We start from the raw sequence: 26,203 nt of genomic DNA, 5'->3' as shown, positions 1-26,203 counted from the left end.
GTCATGTTTTGCAACAACATGGATGGTCATGTCTGATCTATATTATATAGTGATATATGATAATATTGTTGGTGTTGGACTTCTTTTATTTATTTTGAAGTTGGATTTGATTTTTCGTCCATGTCGCTTCTAATACAATACAATTACAAGTCACTCTAACTTCAACTTTGATTAATAAATATTGTGTTTTGAAAACTTACTTTGATTTTTTGAAGAAGTCTTCTCGCTGAGTTCTTGAGTGGTGAGCAAGTCTTCGAGCCGACGTTTGTCTTGAATGTCGTCTGCAAAAAGTAAAAAACCCCTCTCCACTGTACGTCTACATCAAAAATCTAAAACTTTTTTAAACACCATTCTTTTCACTTTTATTAAAAATTCTGATCAAAATTAATGTATAAATTGTTCTAAAATTATTAAAATGTTACTTTAATTTCTAAAAAATAGTTTTATTTTGTATAGATTTGGCTCTCAAGTAATAGCTTATTTGACCAAGGACACAAGTCTGGCAACAGACTCAAAATCCATTTTGCCTTTGCGCACAAGTGTGTTGACCAGTCTTCGACTTTTGTTTTAAAAACCATGTCGTCTGCAAAAATAAGAAACTCACGTCTGCTTCAAAAACATAAAACTTTTTTAAATACAATATTTTTCACTATTATTACAATTTCTGACAAAAGTTATTGTACAAAATCTTTAAAATTTATAAAATGTTCGTTTAATTTCTTTAAATAATTGTATTTTGTTTAGATTTGGCTTTAAATTATAGCTTATATGACAGAGGACATAAGTCTGGCAACAGACTCGAGATTCTCCCACGCTCATATTGCGTTAGCGCACAGGGCGCACAGCCAGTCTATGTAAACTCCCATGCACTGCGTGTGATGATTTTTAGTCTTGGCCCAAGACGAAAGTGCTCGATATTGGATAGTGCACTAGCTTACGCTCACATAGACCTTTTCGCAAATACAGGGGCGCGCGCGTAAAGCTTGGAATTAGGTGCATTGTGGTCTAGCTGGTATCCAAATTTGATCCATATATATCCCACAATGCACCTCATTCAACAGTCTGCGCTTGCGCATTGGTATTTGCGATAAGGTCTATGTAAATCGCTAATAGCGCGCCCTCTTACGGTATAATTTACTGGCGAGCTTGAAATCTAGACTATACTGCCGAGAAACCATTGAACTCCATTATACTGTCAGTGTAATGGAGCAATGCGAGCAACCCAGTATAGTCTAGATTTCAAGCTCACCATTAAATCATTCCGTATTAAGAGGGTGCGCTTTAGCAATTTACAACTAAGCGTAGCTAGTACACTATCCAACATGGAGCAGTTCCGTCTTGTGCTAAGACTAGATGATAACGGGCGCAACGGAACGGACGGTAAACTCTCTGCGCAAACGCAGCCACATTGATTTTGTGTGGCGCCGATGTTAGAACCCGGAAATAGTGCTTGTAAACTGGTCGGCGTGGGATTAAAACCTTGCATTTAAGAAGACATTTTACCCAAACGAGGAAAGTACTTCATTTTGAGGAGGGTGTAGAAGAGGAAAAGAACCGTCTGAATTCTTGCCCATAAAAAGGGATCAAGGTGAGTTGTTCAAACGAACTGCAACACTGCTAAATGTTGGGCAAAAAAGGGGGCCTTGTTTAAGTTGTTGTTGAATTGAAGGCTTGATCTGATTGAATTGAACATTTTGAAAAGTGCAAACCAAAACTGCATGCATACTTTTTGACATACAAATATTATGTTGACATCCGACTGTGTGGTCAGACCATGGTCAGACAGTCACTATCTGTTCTATTCAATACTATTACCACCACTCGACTCCAGTGTCACACAGTGTGACAAGTGTCACCCTCGGTCTCGTATCGTACATCTAATAATCTGATAATGAAATGGTTACCGTAGTACTAGTAGTAGTGCTAGTAGTAGTGATCTACGTGCACGACGTGATAACTGATGAGGGATACTGTTTTTTAATTGCTAGGGTTGACAAACTAAGCCTTAGGTCTAAAGTAAAGAATAGAATGAGACAAAATTTCAACAATGTCATTTTTATTTTGTCAATAATTATTAAAATTGACTCACTTTAGTTTAACTGTTTAAACTTAAAGTTTAATTTAATTAATCAAGATAATATTAATAAATACTTTTGTCATGTTTGTCATTTGGATTTTGGTCAACTGAATTGGTAAGAAAATTGGTTCACAAGTATCACAATCACATCACACAGTCACACTCACTAAACAATAAATAACATTCCCTGAACATAAATCTCGAACAAATATAAAACCGTGGTTCGTTAGACTGCAGGACTTGCAATCACATTGTTGTGAGTGCGAATCCCCCACCCCATCTAAACTCTGATTTTCACAATGACTAGCTAGAATAAATATTGTGGCTGAATCCTTGTGACGTCATGCAAGTAAATGTGGCTTCTTATTGGCCAGCAACTCACCACGCTAATGCATTTTGCATTACATTCTTCTCCCACCAAAATCGTTGGCAAATGTAAAGAAAAACATAAGGCCCCAAAACGAGTTGGTAAAGGCGCTTCGCGGCTTCGCCGCTCGCGGTGATACTCTTTTTTCGTGCATTTTATTTTTGGGGTTGTGTTTGTCATCCGGTGTGCCGCGTGCGCCTTGACTAAAGGCTACTGCGGTGTGGGTTGTCATGCACGACTCGCGCACGCATCGCCTATATCTTTGTGTGGGTTCAACAGCGCCCTCTCTTGATATCTTGCTATTTGCGATAAACATTAAGGCATACATTCACACTGCGTTGCTCGGCAGCTGCTGTTTATTTGTACATATACCCATTAAATGTGAATGTTTAACTCCAACCATGCCAACTACCAACTCCCCTGCCTCGCTGACATAATTTGTAATAATTGTATCAATTCAATGGCAACTTGTTTATTTGATATATTAATTTCAAGCCTGAAATTCAGGCCTGAAATTTAATACACGCAAGCCACGGAGGTCATGGCCTCTGTTGCCCCTGGTCACCACTGCCCCTGGTCTTGCCTTTTCTTGGTGCCCCTGGTCTTGCCTTTCCTTGGTGCCCCTTCAAAAGTTCCACATTTTGGCATTGACTTTAAGATTTTCCAATGGAATTGCACTTTGCCAAATGAAAATTACATTGGCTTGGCCCTTTCAAAGATGAAATTCCAGGAATTGGTTAATAATAATAAAAATGAACAGTACATCAAGCCAAACTTGAGCTGTATATTTGGTTTGGAATAGGTTGCGATATGTGTAGTAGCCCTTCGCTCCAAGACAAGGGGTTGTGCATGCCATTATTGGAATAAGACAATCTGCTACAATGTACACTCCTACAAAGAATGATTTTCAACATAATTTGGGAACCAAGGTCAAAGCAAAGGGTCTAAAGTGAAGCTACATTTTTTTCATTCACTTCAGTTCAAAACGGTATTCCAATCACATTTATAGCTGACAATTTGTTGTCAAATGTTCACCTACATTTGTATCGATCAAAGTAAAAAAAAAAGACATTCAATAATGTTGTACATAATACAATGTATTTGTACATTGTAAACTGTGTGTACAGTGTACACATGTACACATGTGTACCTGTTGTTGTTGTTGTTGCACTTGTAACAAAATATCCCATAAATATCATTTAATTCTTTCAGTGTACCATTTTTACCCATATTAGGGGGGATGCAGTTGAAATTAGATTATTTGTGTTCATAAAATAAAACACAGTGTAGTACTTAGTACATACAGTGTGCATACATGTAGCATACTAATATATTATTATTAAATGCTAAATGGTAATAGTATTTAATGTATAAATTAAATTTGTTATGTATGAAGGTTAAATTGCATAACAAACTATTTGCTATTGAGTTTTACTTGCTTCAATGTGGGTATTTGCTTTAATAATTCACATTCAGTGTCATTGTACAGTTTGCATAGTAATATTGTACAATGCCTGGTAAATGCATTACTGCATTATTTCAACCCTGAAGGTCAAATCCTAGCTGCAGATGCTGAATGGTCTGATTGAGATTTGAGTAGCTGGTTCATGGAAGACAAAGATAATGAATTTATCACTACCATCTGTAAATTTGCATCCTCCAATGACATTAAAGTTCAAAGGAATTTTGTTCTAGGGAAATTAATCTCGTTGCCCAGCTATCGTGCCACTCAGGAATTTTTGTTATTTCATTCATGTACATGTGTTGTGTACAGTAGATTTTATACCCAATTTTTTTTAGGATAACTGAAATTGTATATTTACTGTAGACCGTATGACTATGACGTTTTAAAGGCAGTGGACACTATTGGTAATTGTCCAAGACTAGCCTTCACAGTTGGTGTATCTCAACATACGCATAAAATAACAAACATGTGAAAATTTGAGCTCAATCGGTCATCGAAGTTGCGAGATAATAATGACAGAAAAATAACTCTTGTCACACGAAGTTGTGTGCGTTTAGATGGTTGATTTCGAGACCTCAAGTTCTAAACTTGAGGTATCGAAATCAAATTCATGGAAAATTACTTCTTTCTCGAAAACTACGTCACTTCAGAGGGAGCCGTTTCTCACAATGTTTTATACCATCAACCTCCCCCAATTACTCGTTACCAAGTAAGGTTTTATGCCAATAATTATTTTGAGTAATTACCAATAGTGTCCACTGCCTTTAAGCATCTTGGACTTTGATGTTGTTATCTACACATGTAGTGTATAGCAACTTCTCTTCTCTCATATTCACTACATTTTTTTCTCTTTCAAAGGGAAGGGGGAACTGCATGCAATGCATAAAACATTCCACTCCTTTTTTTTCAACAAATATAAATAGTAATCTTGTCCAACTGGAGGCTATGTGTAGCATAAATTTCTTAATTTTTGCGATAATAATTTATAATTCACAGTTCTTATAATATTGCTTTATCACACCTGAGGTAACTTAGGGCATCTCAAATGCTTATTACCAAGGAATGTGGAGCTGCATAACTTCTGCTTGAAATATACCCCTAAACACTGGGGCAAACCTCTTAAAGTGTACCTTGCATCACACAACACACGGGACACAAGTGTACATGTACGGGACACAAGTGTCAAGACCAGAACTCGAACCCACACTCTGCTGGTCAGAAACATCAACATCAATACTTGAGTCCAGTGCACATTATTGTAGTACTGTAGTACAATTCTGTAAGTCACTGAACAGTACATTTTTGTACTGTTTGATCATAAACAAGTAGGCCTACCGCCAGTACATTGAGGGCAATAAGCTTATGAGGGCATTTACCATGCATACTGTATGCTAGCTGGACCTCCACAATTACATGTACATTGTACCTCCATGGTCATACCATAGAGTAAGGACAGAGTCTATGGTCATACTTTATCGAGGTTACAAGACATAAAGACAGTCACTAATTTACTTTCCTCAGACACTGAAGATCATCACTTTAGTATTACCCATTAACTTCCTGTTATTAGATTAGTCGTAATTCCTGAGGTAGGGTCTGAGTGTGTAGAGTCACTGAGTCCATGGTGTTCTTCAATACTGGTGTTCTTACATCTTGGGCACTGTCCACTGACAAAAGAACCCTGACAACTGTCCAAGAGGAAGTCGTGTTCCTCGGAATAATCAAAGGTTGCTACAAAACATAGTTATTGTCTGAATCACTCAGTGGACAGAGATATGTTTTGTTTCCTTACTTACAGTGTTATAATGAACCTTTATTCTGTGGACTATCTTCTTCTTTTTAAAAATTCAACTTCCTTGTTATTGGGTAACACCTTTGAAGGGGAGTTGGATTCAATAATCAGTATACAGAGTTTGTTTGCACACATTGGCCACCCGAGTCCACTTTGAATGCAATTTTTTTGTTTTTTTGTCCACATGGTTAAAATATACAATTGTGTTAAAAAATTACACAGTACATAGGTTATTCTAAAGTAGGTACCCCAAAAAGATGTTTTTAATTGACAGTTTCAGATTCGGTTCCATGTCAGGTGCATTGACTAGAAAGAATTTCAAGTATTAATAATGGAAAAATCAGTTTGTAAAAAAATGGAGGAAGTGCTTTGATAAAACTCTGCCTGCGGTGTCTACGTGTAACATTGTACCCATGTTCTATGCCACATTGCTTTTTTGTAACAAGAACCACTTTAACCATAATGTTAAATTTACATGGACTTGGAGTTCGTCCTTGTTGCTGCTGCTTTCTTGCATGTCATCCCAAGTCCTCGGGCCCTATGGGGTATGAATATACATGGTGTATGTCAAGTCTTGCAAGACTAGCTCCCAAGAAATTGTGATGCAGTGTTTAATTAGCATTGCTAATGGTGCCTGTTTGGGTTTGTAATGCGTGCACTGCTGTCACTGTTGGCCATGTTTGCAGTGTTTATCTCGTGGCTTTGAACGTTTCAGGAAATTTGATTGATGTAGCAATAGGCCTAATAACTGAGTTTGTGATAATATTTTTCTACTTTGAAAACAGGAACATACATTATCTTTGAATCTAAAATAAATTTCATGCAAGTAATGTCGAGGCCGAAAACAAACAACTGGTATTTTTGAAAACTGTAAAAAAAGCTTTCAAAAATTAGAAAAATATTTTAAAACACTGTATGTGACATGTACGTACAATGTAGGCATATAGTACATGTACATGTATATATGTACACTACACAATTAATAAAAGATCGAACCATCTTAATTTGGAAGACACCTTATGGCGACAGTTATATTTTAAAACTGTTTACTCTCCTAGTCATCCCACTGTCTCCTAGTCATCCCACTGTCTTTTAAATTGTACATCATGTGTGAATTTTTTGTTTTGTCAATTAAATATTAGTACCTGTAGTACGGGTACTTATAAATATTATTTGGTTCAGGTTCAGTGGCCATAAGGACTACATGTACATCCTAGACTTGTGCTTAATTTGTCCTAGAGCAGACAGCCAACCTTTATAAATTAGGCCAGTGTAGTACAAAGTAACTAAGGAGCCAGTATCTCTTCTGGAACACTGGTTTCATCAGAGGTGTGTAATTTATTCCGTGTTGGAGAAGCAGAGTAACTTACAATACATACAACTCTGGAAATTAAAATGGATCTAGTTTTGGCGAGTTACAAGGCCATGTATTGTAATTTCTTTCATGCCAAACTGCATCTATTCCATGTGTAATATCATCGGTATGCCATTGCCATTTAGATTGATGATCAAGTCAATATCGTGTCTTGACAAATTCTAAATTCCTAAAGAAATTTCCACCCCCAGTTTCATTACCAAATTTATTTACACACAGTACTTAAATGCACAGCATTTAGACTATACATTACATTTGGGTAAAACTAATAATGATTTCCCTTGCATAGCAGAGCAAAATGTTACTCAAAAATCATTGTTTGCGATTCATATGAATTAGGATTCTGTGTGTGCACATAGTCTGTTCTGTCAAAATATTTTGCTATGCAAATGATAAAGTGCTGGATGAAATTGTTCCCTGTAGTACATTTATAAATGAGCCTAGGAAGTGTATAGTAAAAAGTAAAAGTATTTTCCTAAGAGTAAAAGCATTAACAATTTTTATTCCATTCATTTTGTCCATACATGCACATGTAGGGCTTGGTCAGTTTTCTCTTAAGCCAGTGTCACTGGATCCATTTCCTTCCATTCCAGACTTGCCTGTTTCCATTTATTAATTCTCAGTTAATGTCCTGCTTTTATTAGATCATGTTCAATGGAAATTCTAACCTGAGGGCAAGGGCAGTCACTGCTGGCTAATCACCACATTGAGTCACTGTACCGGCAGCATCATCTGTCCTCGCTAGAGAGACGATCTTCACTCATACACCATATTGTGTTTTTAGTCTTGACGATGAAGTACTAGCATATTGGGGTTTCAGTCACAAATTCGCTTCATTGTGCTACATGTTGTCAATGTACAATTGCAATAAAAAACAGATTTGTAAAAACCAGTCTGTTGTATCTGTTTGTTTTAGAATATTTTGTTTTATTTTCATTGATAAGTACAGTTGTATATTGTGCAGTTTCTAACGAAAAATTTCTTCATCTCTTCTTGTTCTTCTTATTATTATTTTGTTTGTTTGTGGGGGGGGGGGGTGTTCAGATGTACAGTGTATGTACACACCTTGAGATTCAGAAACCAGCATGGTAATGTTTTGATGGCCAGATATTGTAATCAATATAGTTGATGACAAGCTGAAATGGACTTCTTGCAAGATCCAGTATCAATATCAAGTACCAAAAATAGATGGGTTTTGCCCGCTAATGGCTCTAGGGTTATTATGGCCTCAGTGCATCGTGCATCTTCTGGATGGGTTATCTATACGCCTCTCTTAATATTTATGCATGACGTCATAATTCTTACCCAAAATGAGGCTATGGGCGTACGTCCCCCATCACTTGCAGTGGTTGTGCCCATTGCCTCGTTTTGGATTAGCATTGTCACGTACCTCATGCATAAATATTAAGAAAGGCGTACACCGCCAACAACTGGAGACATGGGTGAACAAAATTAGAATAATCGGCTTTTGATTTGTGTTGTTGAATATATATATATTGTTGTATAAATGAAGATCTCCCTGATTCGATTGCTATTGCAAAAGTTGGCAGCTCTGGTTTTAATTATTCTCTGCTGCAAGCACCAATGAACCCATTGTACAATTGAATTCACTATTTGAACTTTCAGTGTACTGTTCTATGTTACTTGGTAGTGTACAAATGGCATATTGAACATTTGCTGGCAGTGAATTTCTTTTTGTCCTGTATCCTTGTTTGTTGTGGCTTGCATGGGTGTCTAGTCAATACAAAAGAACTTAGAAGTCAACATTTGTTGTGGTTGAACGGGGTCATACCACACTAGAGGCACGTACCTGTGTAGTAGGGTGCGGTATTGAGTATGACGACTCTACTTCATACATGAACCATGGAGGAATAAATTAATTTTAATTTATTCCTCCATGCATGAACCAAATAAATGTACATTCTGGATGTTTTTTTTACAAGACTGGGATTTAAACAAGAAGTGAAACAAAACTCCACTCTAAACATTGAAAACTATGACTTTTTGAAGAGCAAGGCTTTTTTGGGGGACTTGTACATGAAACAGTATACTGTATGCATATTATCAATGAGGGACGAGTATTGTTTGTGTAAAAAGCCTATTAAAAACATCAGCAGTTGAGTTGCTGTTGAAAGAGGAACCACCCAATGTGGTATAGGATATCCTGTCCATAGGTCTAAGTGTTCTTGTGACTTGGTTGGCCTTTTGGTCGCTGCCTTACCATCCTGCTGTGCATGCTTTGCACTCAAACAAATAGACCTACGTGTATGTGTACTTGTACACGGTGTACTGAAGTACAATGTACAGTGTATACCGTGTACATTACGTGTACAGATTGTACAAAATGTTCAAAGTATGCGTTGCTTTTTGTATAGTTGCCCACCGGACTACTGAACTGCTGCTGTTCATTTTACTTACCCCCAGGAGGTTTTAGTAGCCCAGATTTGAAGCATGTTTTGTATTTGCATCTTTCTGATGTATTATTGGAACCAGATGGTCAAATGAAGTTACAATACATTCACACAATCAAAACTAACACATTTAAACAAATTGTTCATACATGTTTATTCACATCTGAAAAGGGAGAAAATAATGAGCATTACAAACAAGTATGTGGCACAGTTTGTAGTACCTGTACATTGTAGCTCGCAGGGCCAAGTTGAGAAGCCCATCGTAGCAGTTTTACTAGATGATGATTTACATACTACACTAGGCTAAGTGTTTTAGGGTAAGCCCTGGTACAATACAATCATGTACAATGAATAGCGTTTCGTGTGTAAACTGTCATGAATGTACATTAGGCCTGTAATAGGCTATGATAAAGTGCATGTTGATCAAATCACAGAGAGGTGCATATCCATATTTACAGTAGGCCTACATTCATTTCACTGTACAGTAAAAACATGAGTTAAAACATGAACTGAGCAGTACGTACATCAATTGTGTACAATTGTGTACTGTACTACATGTATGTCTGTACCGTTGTACTGTACAAATGTACAAGGAAGGTGAACCAAGTCAGGAGTTCCATTCATTTTTTACATTATTCTAACTCCACAAGTTTTAACAGTTGAGTCCAACAAACTGATCTAGTGTTGCTGTTCATAGTATGTCACTTGTGTACATTTGTTGTTCAAAACTTCAATCCATTGTACACAATGTACAAACATACACCATGTACCTGTAGCCTTCAATGTGTTTCAAGGTAACATAAATGTAGACCTACAATGCACAAACATAATAAACATTTTGTGGAAGGTCGGTGTTTCGTTCCCATTTGTGTCTGTGCCTATGGGAAGAAAGAGAATCAGAACTGTCCATTTGACAGTTTTGCCTTGTAAAAAAAGCTGAATAGTTTTTTTTTTTTTTTTTTACAATAAATAACCCCAACGCATCAAAATTAATTGGAATACTTTGTTTGATTAGTTGGACCATGATGCTATTTTTGACTTATTAGATTTTGTAGGGAGTGAAAAAGGATCCTAGTAAATAATAATAATAATAGGGAATGTTTATATTGCGCAATATCCACTTAATGCTGTGCAAGCAAAGAGATAAATTTATCTCATTGTTTAATGAGTATTTTCAATTTTGTTAAAATTGAAGTATACATCAGTATGTAGGTGTTTATCGGGTTCAAAGTCAACATTTGAACACAATGTTTTTAAATAAATGATAGTACACAGTGAATTGAAAAACACAAAAATCACCGTACTTGTCCGGGCATGACTGGCCCAACAGTAAAATCTCCAGACTTGGGCCTGAGGTCCAGTGTGAATTGTTTGCCCTGGCATTACCATACACTTGATGCATAGGCCTTCGGCATACCATGGGCATACATACATACACTGGTAACCTACAATGTATTCTGAATGGCGTGAAATTATAATTTCAAAATTCCATTCCCAATTACTGTGTTGTGTCTACTGTGTACTATAGTCATTAGATTTGACAGCTAATAAGTAATCAAGCTTTTAATGACTGATCGAGTTCATTAAGTGCACCTATCCCCCTCCTCCTGTAACGTGCACATCTGCACACATATGCTGTGTACTGGGCCTAACTTCATGGCTCTGCTTTCGTAAGCAAATAGTCAGCGATTCTGGAAGAAGGGAATGCCACGCTTTACGTTGAGATAAATATTTGCATCTCAAGAATGGATGGACCTTGATCCGTGTTGGCAGGAAAGACAATTGATGACCAGGCAATAAAATGCAAATTTACGTATGGTGGAAAATTGTAACTTGGACTTAATTAAATAAGAAGCAAGTGCAACAACTTTGACAACAAAATCAATTATCTTTATAATGTTGGACTTGATTGTGATTCATATTCAACTTCTTTCCCACCAAGGTCAATGTTGAAGAAACCTTTAAATTTCTACTTACCCAAATTTAACCACCCGTTTGATTCAACCTGATTGACAGCGTCAATACGTGTGGCGTCCCTTGTGGATCTAGTTTCCTTAACCCAATTATATATAACTGGGTCTAGCACAAATATTTCAACAGAGCTATAATTTTTCATTTCCCTTATCAAGTAAAGTGCAAGAAACTGTGCCATGTCACATTATACATTGATACATCCTATATTTCTAACTTCTTGAAACAAAGGCTTCACTTCCTTCAAGCTTAAATCTACTGGCCCCTCCCCTTCCAAAAAGGAAAAGAGAGAAACAAGGACTAACCTGTAGATTGTACATATATCTAGAATGTAATGTGCAGCAATGTTGAAAAACAGAACAGCTGTTGCAAACAACTTCTCAACCAATAGGACCGATGGCGAAAAATAGTTAAAGGAACACGCTGCCTTGGATCGGTCAAGTTGGTCTTTGAAATTGTTGTTATGTAGATAATTTAAAAGTAGAATTTAATGATCCACACAAACAAGCCTCGAAATTGCACGGTTTTCCTTATAAGGTCCGCCATTTTGTGAAGTCAACATTTTGACTCCATAAAATGGCCGACCGTGTTAGTTCATGACGTAAAGGGAAAACCATGCAATTATGAGGCATGTTTGTGTGGATCATTATATTCTACTCATAAATTATTTATCTTACCAATATGCATTTCATAACAAACGATTTCAAATGCTTTTGAAAAACCAACTCGCCCGATCCAAGGCAACGTGTCCCTTTAATGGCCTGACGTTTCGCCCTTAGCAGAGTCTTTCTCGAAGATGTTCGTGCATTGTACATATTGCTGTCTCAAATAGTTACACCCACATCTGGGCTGCCAACTCTTCCTGATTCTACTCAAAGTTCCCTGAAATTTAACTAATCTTTTTCATGTTCAAATGTCCAAATTCGAAAAACTCCCAGATAATGGAAACTTTCTCCCTTTGATATTGAATGTAATCATCTTCCTACTTATTGTACAAAATCTCCTTGGTTGCAAGATGCAAATATTGGCAGCTCTGCCACATTTAGACCTAAATCACACATTATGTGTACATAGTCAGTCTAATATAAAATGAGGTGATATTTGTTCCACACTTTTCCTGTAAAAATATGTAAAGCACAGTTTGAGTTCACATCTTTGTAATAGTACAGTGCACTGTACGATGCATTGCATGTTGGTAAACAAGATTGGCTTTTAAACCTTGCAATGCGTGATACATACTGAATGGGTCACACTGGTTAAAATATGATTATAAAAAAAGTATTCTGATGATGATCAAACTTATCTTTGTTTGTTCTTACTTGCAGGTTTTTGGTTGCCATGGGCAACTTGCTGTTAAAGCTGCGGGGTCCACAGGATGACGACCCTCAGATATTCATTGATTTTGAAAGTAAGTTGTTGCAAAAGAAATTTTTTGCATCATTTATCCAGCTCCACATTTATTCAAGAGTTATGAAAGTAACAACTGAATAAACTTTGAGACATGCCCATTTCTACATTTACAAAATTTGATAAAAATCACATAGTGTATTCTCCACAAAATCTAAGATTTTAAGTTTCTTTCCTTGAGCCATGTACAAATTCTGTCTGCGTCTGCAGGAAGTAAACTCTGATGCTCCTTTGTAAACAAGTCACAGGTTACATGATCTATAGTTTGCCTAATCCAGCTCTATTGAATCTAGTACCCTCAAGGTTTTCCCCTTCTTCCTTTGAACTGTCTCCACCAATTTTAGTTATGTAATATCTCAGATTCCAAGAGTAGCGTGAGCGGAGTGTAGTGTCAGAGTCACATTGATATTAGTAAACTACTTTTAAAGGCAGTGGACACTATTGGTAATTGTCAAAGACTAGCCTTTACAGTTGGTGTATCTCAACATATGCATACAATAACTAACCTGTGAAAATTTGGGCTCAATCGGTCATCAAAGTTGAGACCTCAAGTTCTAGGTCTTGAAATCAAATTCGTGGAAAATTACTTCTTTCTCCAAAACTATGGCACTTCAGAGGGAGCCGTTTCTCACAATGTTTTATACCACCAACCTCTCCCCATTACTCGTCACCAAGAAAGGTTTAATGCTAATAATTATTTTGAGTAATTACCAATAGTGTCCACTGCCTTTCATTCATTGAATTCATGTTGAGTCATTTAGAATGTCTTCCTGGTCTGGTAGAGTGTACCTGAAACAACTCTTGATTACTTGAGGAAATGGAAAATGAAATATTTTCAATCGATGAAGCAACGACTAATGCATGTATGTGACCTGGTGAATTCATGTATACAATGTAAAATGTGTATGTTTGCACATGTATACAGTCACGTGAATGTGTCAATACACAATGTACACACACCTACATGTAAACAGTCAATTTGTTAAAATTGTTCAAAGTGAAACCGTTGTGTTAGTGACAGTGATAAAACATGAAGAAAGAGACAAAAAGGATTCTATTATTAAGGGGCAAGAGTTTTTCCCTAATAAATTTGCAACTTGAACCTTAAAATTTTGAAAAAAGTGCATTAAAGGATAATTTTACAGGTCAAAAGGACATTTTTCCAATTTGTATTTATAACCTTTAGTTTTTTCCGCTATTCCCTATTTTCTATGCACTGGTTCCAATCACTTTACTTAAATGAACAAACAATGTGCTTTTCACAAGTAAAGAAAGTCATTTGATAATGTACACTACAGTCAATGAAAGTTGATTTGCCATTGAATTGCCAATCAAAGGTTACAGGATAAAGATATATGGCATAGCAGGGCTGTATGCTTCGTTTTTGAAAGGCCAATGGCACCAAGGCATTTTCTCTTTGGCAAAGGGCACCCTATGAGGAAATTGTAAATTTCTACTGGAGCATTTCAAGGACACCAAGGCAATGGCAAGGGGCAATGGAGGCAATCGCCTCCGTTGCCTCCGTGAAGTATCAGGCCTGGCATAGGCTCTCCCCCCCAAAAAAGGTTCCATACTGTGTACTTCAAATAAAACACATTTTTTCCCCTTGTACAGAAATACCCCCCTCCCCTACAAGCCTCGTAAGAATTCTTGAGATTTCAATGAAGACACAATAGAAGGGGGTACATCATTCCACACATTTAGTTTCAAATAAATATTCCACTGATGAGATTGTAATCCACGACCCATGCACTTTTGCAAACCATTGAATCCTGCTCCGGTATCCAAAATGTATTGTATGTTTTTTGTGATTTGTTTCTCAGATGCAAGTCCTACCCAGGATGAAGAGGAGGTTTATAACACAGTAGATAATGTCTTAATTGAAGCTGATGGGATTCTACTAGACTTACAGAAGTATGGAGGAGCTGGAGAATCCATCAGATCAGTGAGTAGCAGATGCCATTAAAGGCAGTGGACACTATTGGTCATTACTCAAAATAATTATTAGCATAAAACCTTTCTTGGTGACGAGTAATGGGGAGAGGTTGATGGTATAAAACATTGATGGAAAAAAAAGTTCATTTCTAGATATATAACAATGTAACGTAAACATGAATTACAAGGGTATACTTGGTTAAGCATTTCCAGGTTTCTGTTTTGTAAGTATGTACTTTATCATGATACATGAACCTTAATATAAAGGTTGTGTTTTTTGTCTTTTCCAGGCCATTTGTAACCCAAGAAATGAGGATTTGCAGCAGAAAGCGTGGTCAGATGTCTGTCCGTTGGTGGCCAGACTCAAAAGATACTTTGAGTACTCACAACAAATTGGTAACTATTGTGGATTTTTCATAATTGCCTTGGGTTATCCTGGGGGGATTTCACAAAGGGTTAAGACTAGTCTTATCTCGTCGTCCTAACTTAGGACTAGCCTTAAGTTTTAAACAACTTCTAGGACTAGTCCTAAGTTAGGACAAGTTACTTGTCCTAACTTAGGACGAGCCTCATGTTTTTAATAACTCCTAAAGAGTCCGAGGAGTAGCCCTCAGTTAGGACTATCTTTGTGAAATTGACCCCTGACCTCATTCACACATGAATACATAAATTCAAATGTAGAAACCTGTCCAATAAGACACACTCAAGTTTGTTTTGTTAAAGCCTTTCGTTTTAATTCTTCAAGTGTACTATTTGGCTTAATGAAAATCATGCTTTCAAAAAAAAAAATTACACTTGTTCAAAAAATGTGACTGTTCTTTGAACTGGGATTCCCATTGTTTGCAGCATACACATAGACTCATCTCTTATTATACAAGTTGTAAAATGTGTTGGTTTGAGGAAGTAGTCATTGTCTACCGTCATATATTTCAGTCCGTATTCTCCTTTCTGCTCCTTTTACATAGGTATGACAACATTTTTTTTGATATTTGTTTTTCCTGTAGAGAAAGTTCTGCGGCCGTTATTGCATATGTTGTGCAGTGACGTTGACATGAAGCCAGCTGAACATCTCGACAGGCACCAAGCTCTTGCCAAACAGTTTGCAAGGATTCTTCACTTTACACTCAAGTTTGATGATCTCAAGGTAAGAAATCTCATCAGAGGGGGTCATTGTAGGGGGTCATCTTCATACTTGAAGATGCGCCTTGAACACCCAGCAGGGTGGATATGTGCGCATTACAAGTCTTATTATTATTATTATTATTATTATTACACTTCGGCAAAGACTTGCGTCCGTAGCCGCCTCATCCTCAAATTGTAAAGGGGTCGCACTCATGTGATCACCTCCATCACCTGCACTTTTCCATTGTTTTACATCAGAGCTGGTGGTCAGTGACATCATGCGCATTCCATCAATTGATTATCTTGTTCTTTTATTTCAGATGACTAATCCATCCATTCAGAACGATTTCAGTTACTACCGGAGAACACTCAGCAGAATCAAGATGCAGGATCCATCGGTAAGATATTCACTTATCCGGTCCCCACCTTTGCGCACCACTGAGCCAAGTACTTAAAGGAACACGTTGCCTTGGATCGGTCGAGTTGGTCTTTGAAAAGAGTTTGTATTCATTTGTTATAAAATGCATATGATTAGAAAGGTCATTTAAAAGTAGAATATAATGATCCACACAAGTATCACTCGAAATTGCTTAGTTTTCCTTTCCCTCGTCGACAAACACGGTCGGCCATTTATGGGAGTAAAATTTTTGACTCCCATAAATGGCCGACCGTGTTAGTTCGCAAAGTAAAAGGAAAACCACGCAATTTCGAGGCATATTTGTGTGGATCATTATATTCTACTTTCAAAACATCTTTCTAACCATATGTATTTCATAACAAACGGTTTTAAACGCTTTTCAAAGACCAACTCGACCGATCCAAGGCAATGTGTCCCTTTTAAAGCACCATCCAGCAACAGAGTCTAGCATTCTCCTGAAGACGATCTGAGCATACTGATCAAAATACTGAGTCGTTAACCATTGATTCTTTTCATAACCAACAGTGCTCAAAAAGAGATATTCACATGGTGTTACCGCAAGCCTCTCTTAGTTATACTTCCACCATGCAAAGTTTCAAATCCTACTGACATTCACTGTGTTTAGTCATCTGCAGAGCTGCAGAAAGTTCCCGTATTCTGATGAACAGATTGTGTGTCTGCTGAGTGCACATCTCTATGGCGTTTGCCAACCAATATGGTCTAAGCATTATTTCATTTGAAGGGTCTTTCCTCCAATCAAATGACCAGGGCCCAATTTCATAGAGCTGCTTAAGCACAAAATTTTGCTTCAGCAAAAAAATTCTTGCTTAGTAAAATCAGACTACCGGCCAAGACTCCACTCAAGTGTTATGCTAAGTAAACAACAGCTAATACCAGTCACAAGCAATGTATAACGGCATGAAATTGTGGCCAGTACATGTGTAAAATAAGCAGGCTGTTTTCGGCCCTAAGCAATTTTTTTGCTTAAGCAGCTCTATGAAATTGGCCCCAGGAGTAACTTGAGCATTATTGCAATTGTATTATGACATTAGTTTTAATCGTGTTTCTGTATTGTTGGCATCTCCATAGGAACAGAGTGGTGACCGTACCTTTGCTGTGAACAATGAAATGGCAAACAGAATGTCATTGTTCTATGCCGAGGCCACACCAATGTTGAAGGTTCTCAGTGATTCAACAACTAAATTTGTCACTGAAGTAAGTCCTCAATTTATTATCTTGTTAACTTATACCTGTAAAGAGACTTTTCTGTAGACTGACAAAAAATCCAATGGGGACACATGGTAAAATAACCTCCCTTTGACTTACCATGACCATGGTGTAAAACTAACAGGATGAAAGTTGTCACAGAAGACTTTGGCATAGCCTTGTTAACTTAACAGGGCCGCTAGAAGTCCAATGGGAACAGCTCCGCGCTGTAAACCTTTCGAGACCATACTGTAAAATGCTATGCAAACGTCATGGAATATAAGTCCACATGGGAATGCATGGTTACAACACCAAAGCCAGTCACAATAACTTTACGCGCGCCAGCGGAAGAAAAAGCCCAATGAGAATATGGCTTTGGTTTTGTCATTTCAAAGTAAAATCATGAGGTGCTGTGTAAAAGTGGAGTGGAGTTAAATTTGTATAAATGTGTGATGTAATGTTTATTTATATCTTGCTTTGTTTACAGTGTAAACAGGTGCCTGTGGAAAACACAACAGATATACTGAGCACCATGGTCTCTGTATGTAAACTCATGATTGCAAGAAGGTAACTTTGATATTTCCTTTCTTTATATCAAATTGTTCAGGAATATTTACTGTATGATATTGAAACCAAACTGGTTGGTTTTTTATTTGTATCAGTTGTTTTACATGCATCTTTTACACTTGCTCATTTGCTTTTCTTCCTTTGAAATAAGTGTATTTTACATATATTTGCATTGATCCTGTGCCTTTTTTATTTTGTAAACTGCAATGAAGTGTGTTTCACATAAATTTGTATTGATCATTTGCATTTCTTATTTTGAAAACTGGAATGAAGTGTGTTTCACATATTATATTGTATTGATCATTTGCATATCTCCTTTTGAAAGCTGAAATGAATTGTATGTTTGCATTGATCCTTTGTTTTTCATGTTTTGAAAACTGAAATGAAGTGTGTTTCACATATATTTGCATTGATCATTTGTTTTTATTTTATTTTGAAAACTGAATTGAAGTGTGTTTCACTTTTTTTATACTTGTATTGCATTGATCATTTGCATTTCTTATTTTGAAAACTGAAATGAATTGTATGTTTGCATTGATCCTTTGCTTTTCATATTTTGAAAACTGGAATGAAATGTGTCTTTTATATTTGCATTGATCATGTATTTTTTTCTGGCTGTGATTCTAAACTACTGCATTTGAAGAATTGCATATTTTTTTCTTTGAAAGAGTGTCGATATCTTCTACACATTTTTCTCTGATTCTCCCCGCTCAATATCATATTCCTCAACTGTCTTATCCCTGAAATTTCTTTCTCTTCAAATGTCTTATTTCTCAAATCCTTTATGCCTAACATTTTTTATTTCTAAAATGCTATATTTATCAATTGTCTTATTCCTAAAATGCTATATTTCTTAATTGTCTCATTTCTCGAATGCTATATTTCTCAAATGTCTTGTTTCTCAATAGATATTTTCCTCAAATGTGTTATTCCTAAAATGCTATATTGATCAAATGTCTTATCTCTCAAGTTCTATATTTCTCAATCTTGTCTCATTTCTCAAATGCTATTTTTCTCAATTGTCACATTTCTCAAATGCTTTATTCCTCAAATGTTTTATTTCTCAAATGCTAATTTACTTTATATTAGGCCTACTATATCTTATTTCTCAAATTGAATATGAAATTCCTAAAATGTCTTTTTCAGTAAATGTCATATTCCTTTAATGTCTTATTTCTCAAATGCTATTTTAATATTAGGCCTACAAGTACTATGTCTTATTTCTCAAATTGAATATGATATTCCTAAAGTGTATTTTTTCATTAAATGTCATATTCCTTAAATGTTTTATTTCTCAAATGTCTTCATATTTCCTAAAATATCATATTCATAATGTCTTAGTATAGTCCTCATATAATTTATATTTATAATGTTATATTTCTCAAAGTAACCTTTTCTAATTAGCAATACCTTTTTGATACTCAATTCACGGCAGTATTTGTTTAACTCCTCAGTGAGCATTACTCAAGGTTCCAGAATGAGGATACCTCAGTGTTTTGTCAGCGTATCATGGTTGGCCTTATCATTCTCTATGATCACGTCCATCCAGTCGGTGCTTTTGACAAGAAGTCAAGCATAGATGTAAGTACATTTTAAGGCTGAGTTATAGTCGGTTGCGCGATGGTCGAGCGATGTAAATCTTGACGCGCGATCAAAAAAAGACACAGTTTATAGGCCTTAGCGATGACTATAAACTGTGTTTTTAGGATACTAAAGTTTTTACTAATAAGTTGCGGTAACACCATCTTTGTATCTTCTTGCCAGGTAGATTGTGTTCTTTTGCGAATTTGTCTTGCTTTATAATCTACCTGGCAAGTAGGTACCTCAAAATCTAATTCTGAGGTCTCAAAATCAAATTCGTGAAAAATTACTTCTTTCTCAAAGACTACGTTACTTCAGAGGGAGCCGTTTCTCACAATGTTTTATACTATCAACAGCTCCCCATTACTCGTTAACCAACTAAGTTTTATGCTAACTATTATTTTGAGTAATTACCAATGTTGTTGATTGATTGATGCAGGTGAAAAGCTGCATAAAGGTGCTGAAGGATCAGTCTCCAAATGATATTGACTCCCTGATGAATGCTCTAAGGTAAACAAAGATTATTCAGTTTGGTTTGACCCATATTGACCCCTTGCACGCACCTCACCCGCTGAGACTGTGCCACGCTAACCATTTGAGTGGTCATTAGGCGTACGCGTAAATGCCGCATCGCCTAAAATCGCCTAGTTTCGTTTTATAATGCATGTAGGCCTAATGTACAATTGATATTTTCACAAAATGTTTGATGTGATAATTTCCGTTTCCAGTTCTGATCTCGTCCTCTTCCCATTAATATCTCTTTCAGGTACACAACCAAACATTTCAATGATGAAAGTACACCAGCAGCTGTCAGGTCACTCCTGACCTGAGTTGACCTTTGACATGACCTTCAGTTTCATCCTACCTACAGTTCTCTATTCCTCAGGTGGTCTTCTTAATCCCAGGAGGGATTTGTTAAATTGAGGGTTTTTGTTTGTTTTCTTTTTGTCTTGAAATCCATTTTTTATATATAAAAGTCACTTCACAACAGATTTCACATTTTTTGCAAGCTCTGGAGAATTTTTTATGGTGATGTGGTATTTTTTGTTTTTGGTTGTTGTTCTTTTTTTCTGGTGCATAAATACATGTGTATATAACCATTTTAGAAATGGTTATCTACAGGAATAAGTGACTATATCCAACAGAATCAACAACCTTTGTTATTGTTAGATTTTATTATTGGGGTCAAATCTTGTTAATGTTTGAGGCATTCCATTATCAAGGGTCCAGTAATGGTAGATTGATTACCAGTGTTGCCATCGGTTACAAATGTAACACACTGTGCCTGTGAAAAAGCCACAGATTTATGTATATTTATTATAAACATCAAGTAGCCCTCATGTAGTTTTTTTGCAAAGCTACTCTGCATTTTATACAGGTAGTTTGGACTGCCAACATTTTTTTTCCAGAAATAGTTTGAGTTGTCATGTTAGGAAATCTACTCCAGGAACCCTTTCTGGAGCATTTGTAATTTTGTGTGTTTTGGGGTTTTTGTCACCATTATTATTTACAGTCAATTTATATTTGTTACTGGTTGTTGTTTTTGTTTGTGGTATTGAATTACACGTCACATAGTGATTGCCTTTGGTACTATCTCAACCCTAAATGGCGGAGGAGGTTTAAGGACTGTGTATAGACCAAATAACATGCAACATCTCATCTTTACAAAAGAGCTATTGTGGTGCAAATCTCTGCAGCCACACTTTGTGCACAGCCCAATGTAAGAACACAACAACTTTTGATATTATGAAGAGAGTGACACATTTCAGAAGTTACTCAGCTGTTACTTTTATCACTCGTAATTGATGTTGAAATCAGGACACAAAATGATGACCAGAGTAGTATCTTGCCTGCCAGGAAAAGCCATGGAATGTACAAGGTCATTCTTTTGTGTAAAGAATGGGTACATTTTCTGCAGTGACATTACCATAGGGAACATCACAGAGTTTGTGTGCCCCACTAAAACAAGCTTTCTACACGTTTCTCTTTGGGTGTAATAACTAATAATCATGATAAATCTTTTTATAGAATCTTTATTTTTGTTATTTTGTACTGTAGAGTTTGAGTCGGTGGAAGAAATCTCATGGAGTATAGGATGATGCCACACAGTTTGTAAAAAGAATTTAAACTAAATAAAATCTTAATGCCTTTAAAATGGTAAATGTTTTAAGTGAAAACAATCTGGAACTCTCTATCAGGATAGAATATTGTAGATAGAAACATATTTTTTGATTGAGTAATGTATATTAAAATTATGTGTAGTAATTAATTAATGTAAGTCGTCGTCGTCGCCGTTGAAAAAAATACACAGATAAAAGAAGTTTGGGATATTATATGTGTTTACTTTTCAGAACTGAGATCAACTTTTTTGATCTGATATCATGAAGTTGCAATTTTGGTTTATGCTTGTTCAGATTCAATCATGATGAACCTCGGTTCAAATGGTGAATTTATTGATCATAAACAACTTTCCCAACATAAGTTGACACTAGAGGGCGGTATATAAGATGAGTGGTAGACTCGAAACAAACCTGAAGAGAACGTAGTACAGTTCCCCCATTATTAAATCTAATAAACAAATTCACCATTTGAACTAGTTGAAACTGTAGGAGTGCTGAGCACTTTAAGGAAATGTTTTGAGGCAAAGTAAATCGGACAGTTATACTTATAGCAGCTTTGATAAACAAAAAATGAGCAAAAAGAACAATTAAATAGCAATATTTATAATTTTTATTATAATTTTCTACAGTAACCCGCTAAAATTGCACATGATGTTTTGAAAGTCACTGCACTGCATGTGCCTTTCAAAGTTTAATACGTCTAACATTCGTGTTAGAAAGCTACTGGTGCAAGAATGTAACGATAGCTGAACGCGAACAGGAAGCGCGACCCGGAATGACGTTTGACCCAGTTGCAACCTTTGACATCGGTCAAACCAGTTGGTACATGTATATTCTGTACATGTACGTGTTTTCCAGCAAATTGTTGTGTTGCTTTTGTAAATCGTAAATACAGGGTGTGTAGGTTAGCCATTCAATTTCTTGAATTCCAAATGAGATATGAAATTAGTAGTATATTTTGTATTTTGTAAATATTATTTGCCGTTTTGATTTTGTTTAATTTGCACGTAATGTAAAAGACGGCCTTTTGCTTAAAAGTGTTGAGCCCTATTCGATTGAGTTAGAGTTGTTTAAAATAATGGTCTGATAGTGCTTGCATGGAATCAAATGCTCCACATTTGAAAAGAAAGTCAGCAATCTTAAAACATTCACAATTCCGAATGGATCATAAACAAAAAATTATATCAAATGGCGGCTATAATGGAGCAATCAGAATATTTACCATCCTCAGTAACGTGATGGGACGCATTGGTCCAAAATCGAAGACACGTACAGGGCGTTGGAGTAATTATTTACTTAAATTATACAGATACAAATAATTGCACTTCTTGCAATAGTGTTATTGAGTATAAAAATACGATAGTAAGGGTCAAACACCGGGGCGTTTTAAACTAACGGATCGATCGCCCTAGGCGTAGTTATGATATTCAATTTGTTACTTCTGAAATGCCCCAACAGCTGGAATTAATGCATGCGGTTTATTTTTTTTGTATTAATGCGATTGTTTTAATTACTCAGAGAAACAGGCCACATAGATTTCCTTCAGTCAGATTTATTTATTATCTGTTTGAAAAAGCTGGTCTGAGCAGTGTTTGTATCTTCGAAACAAAATGCACCAAGCACTAAAATACGCATAGTGATGAATTAAACAGTTTTCAATAGTCTTGATTCGCGACGCTGTTTCTTTTTATTAGTCGACGGTAGAGGACGCAACATCCACTGTTTTGGAGGCCGACTCGGAGGGACTGGGCAAGTCTATGAGTCTGGATGGAATCATTTTTTGATCCGTGGATGTGTGTGTGATACGGATCTCTCCTCTATAGTAATTCGTGTTGCAGACAGGAAATCACGTTACGAACGTCGCTAATCGAGACTAAGTAACTTTTTTTTAACAGAAGCACGGATTAAAGATAGAAACAAACTATTCTCGTAACACGTAAACCAAAAACTTGGTTTTGTAACAAAAACCTACCCAGTCAAAAGCAATGGGAAAAAACTGTGACGATAATCTACCTCAGACCTTGATTGATATTATATGAAAAGATCGTCCTCTATTTTCTTGGAATATAACTATGATTTATTAAATTGAATTTAGATCATTATGTTATAACGGAGTTGAATACAAAAGTAAGTTAAGTCTACTCACTGACAATGTTTTAGTGCTTTTCCGTGTTGGGGGTAACAGTCCCACCAATACCTAGTGGGACTCGAACCCACGACATTAAGTATCCGTGCAGTTGTCGAAACTAAAACTTCCCAACGTAACTTTCTCGGTTATGAGACAAGGATTAAATGGTCGTTGTTACAAAAGAGCAAGAAATATACAAAGTATAAGATCAGCTGATGAAAATTTGGCTGTTCACTTTCACTATTGTCGGCCGAGTTCATTCAGAACAAATCGTCTGTTCGCTGATGGGGAAACAAATCTTCACCGTTAAATCTGTCGGTTTTTCGTCGACGCGTCTTGTTTTAAACGTCCTCTTCAAATAAGTTCAATAATAGGTACAATTCGGGATGATTGCCCCCGCGCTCGACTAGCTCGGAAAATAACAAATTGTCAAAATGAATGTTTACCAATGTTTGAAGCGAGGATTGATTATATCAATCTGTTGACGTATACAATGTATAGGGGCTGTTTCCAAAATATAAACCACTCCCAGACTAAAGTGATGGCAGCGTTTAGCAAGTTTTACTAACGCCATAAAACACACTCGACTCCTAATGAGTGAGATCTATGCACTTTGAATGATGAGAAAATCAAATTCACCAATGTTGACTTGAAGTTGGTGTTATTTACCGTATTTATTTATGTTTTTTACAGTTATTTATTTTCTTTTGTATGTAGACATACACTTTGTCGGGAAAGAGGATACATTTTAACGCAAAGATGTGCAGAATTCGTACACAGTACAAAAGAGTCAATCTTTCTATACAATTCTAAGATTTAATTACGTCAAAGGTAACCTTTTTACTAACAACCACTTGAAATGTCTTACATTAGAGTCTCATTAATATTCTTCCAAATAATTAAAGTAGTTTGATAAACTAAACATCTTCCGCATGATCAACATGAAATGATGTTGATTAAAATATCTGTAATGTTGAAAAGAAATCTTCCATTAGCTTGATTGAATAAAATAATGATCTATGACATGTTTAGTGTCTCTTTACCCTTCCCGTGTTGGTATCTGTTTGATTTCGTACGAATGAACTCTTTTGCATTTCCTCCATTGTAGGAAAACTGTTGACGAAATTAGACAAACCATGAAATAGACTGGTACTTTTAAGCAGTTGTACCGTGTTGCTGAACTGGCAGCTCGACGGTGTAACTACCGCAGCAATTTCAACAGTTCTTACAGTTATTAGTTTTTTTAATGGCAAAACTTTAAAAGATAATTATGTTTACCACTTGATTTATGTTGTATGCTTAGTTTGTGTTGTATGCTGCAGAGCGAATACCGAAACGAAATTGTGCCCCCCCCCCCCGAAACATGACCGTGCGTTATAAAGGGCGCCCTCACACCAGCAGGTTAGTCGCTGACGTTGTTTATCTGCGCAGCACAAATTAGACAACTGCTCATTATAACGTTCAAAATAATATTAATAATTATTGTTGGTTTGTTTTTCATCTGCATTTTAGTTACTGATTGGTTTATGAATTACTTCTTGTTATCATAACTTCACAAAGTCTTGTTTTATAGGCCGTTCCTCATTGGCCACTCATTGTTGTATATTAATTATTTTGCTCAATGACTTGTGTTTGATGTTGGATAGTGAGAATCTTTGTAAGGTAGTGGTTTAGAGGGCGTGTTCTTAAAGTGGTACAACTGGGGCCACTGTGGTAGATACACAATCTAACAAGTTGAGCCGTGATTTTAACGTTGGTTCATTCTACTCCCACCGCCCCGGCCTTGCACCCCCGCGGCCCCGCCCCCGCCCATGAGATTGTTAGTTGTGAATAGCGACCTCTATTGACGTAACATTCCGAGAATATTGTGCCACATTGTTTTGCAACGGGTATTTCATGAATATTCCTGGAAAACCAGACTTCATTATGAGTACGCTGTGAATCATGAATCACCATCTACGCGGCGTGGGCAGTGAAATCACATGTACATTAGTATGAGTGGCCACAGTGTACTATTATGACATTAATGTTCAACTGAGCGTTGGTAACGCGCAGACAATGATGCCACAGCGTGAATCAACTCTCTATAGAGTGAGTCACCGTTAATGTCAAGGTCATCGTGTTAGTTGTCATGGAAATTATTAGATTATTGTTTCTGTAAGAACATACACAATAATGAAATCGTCGACTTTAAAGTGAGTGTGTGTCTACCGATGCACTTTATGTCACTTAGTGTCTATACAGATTGACAATTTGTATGT

General features: G+C 36.4%; 1 protein-coding gene across 1 annotated transcript; it reads left to right on the top strand.

The window, feature by feature from the left end:
• The first annotated feature begins 1,408 nt into the window (after positions 1-1,408).
• On the top strand, positions 1,409-24,984 carry LOC117304402 (protein FAM49B-like). Its single transcript, XM_033788833.1, has 11 exons — positions 1,409-1,588; positions 12,784-12,866; positions 14,689-14,810; positions 15,091-15,196; positions 15,805-15,944; positions 16,243-16,320; positions 17,430-17,555; positions 18,034-18,113; positions 19,568-19,694; positions 20,134-20,204; positions 20,461-24,984. The coding sequence occupies exons 2-11, from the start codon at positions 12,797-12,799 to the stop codon at positions 20,522-20,524; spliced, it is 984 nt and encodes a 327-aa protein (XP_033644724.1). The 5' UTR covers positions 1,409-1,588; positions 12,784-12,796; the 3' UTR covers positions 20,525-24,984.
• Positions 24,985-26,203: the final 1,219 nt, after the last annotated feature.

This window comes from Asterias rubens, chromosome 21 (genome assembly GCF_902459465.1).
Source record: "Asterias rubens chromosome 21, eAstRub1.3, whole genome shotgun sequence".
Taxonomy (NCBI): domain Eukaryota; kingdom Metazoa; phylum Echinodermata; class Asteroidea; order Forcipulatida; family Asteriidae; genus Asterias; species Asterias rubens.
Note: the sequence above shows the minus strand (reverse complement) of the source record. Positions and strands in the feature narration are given on the sequence as shown.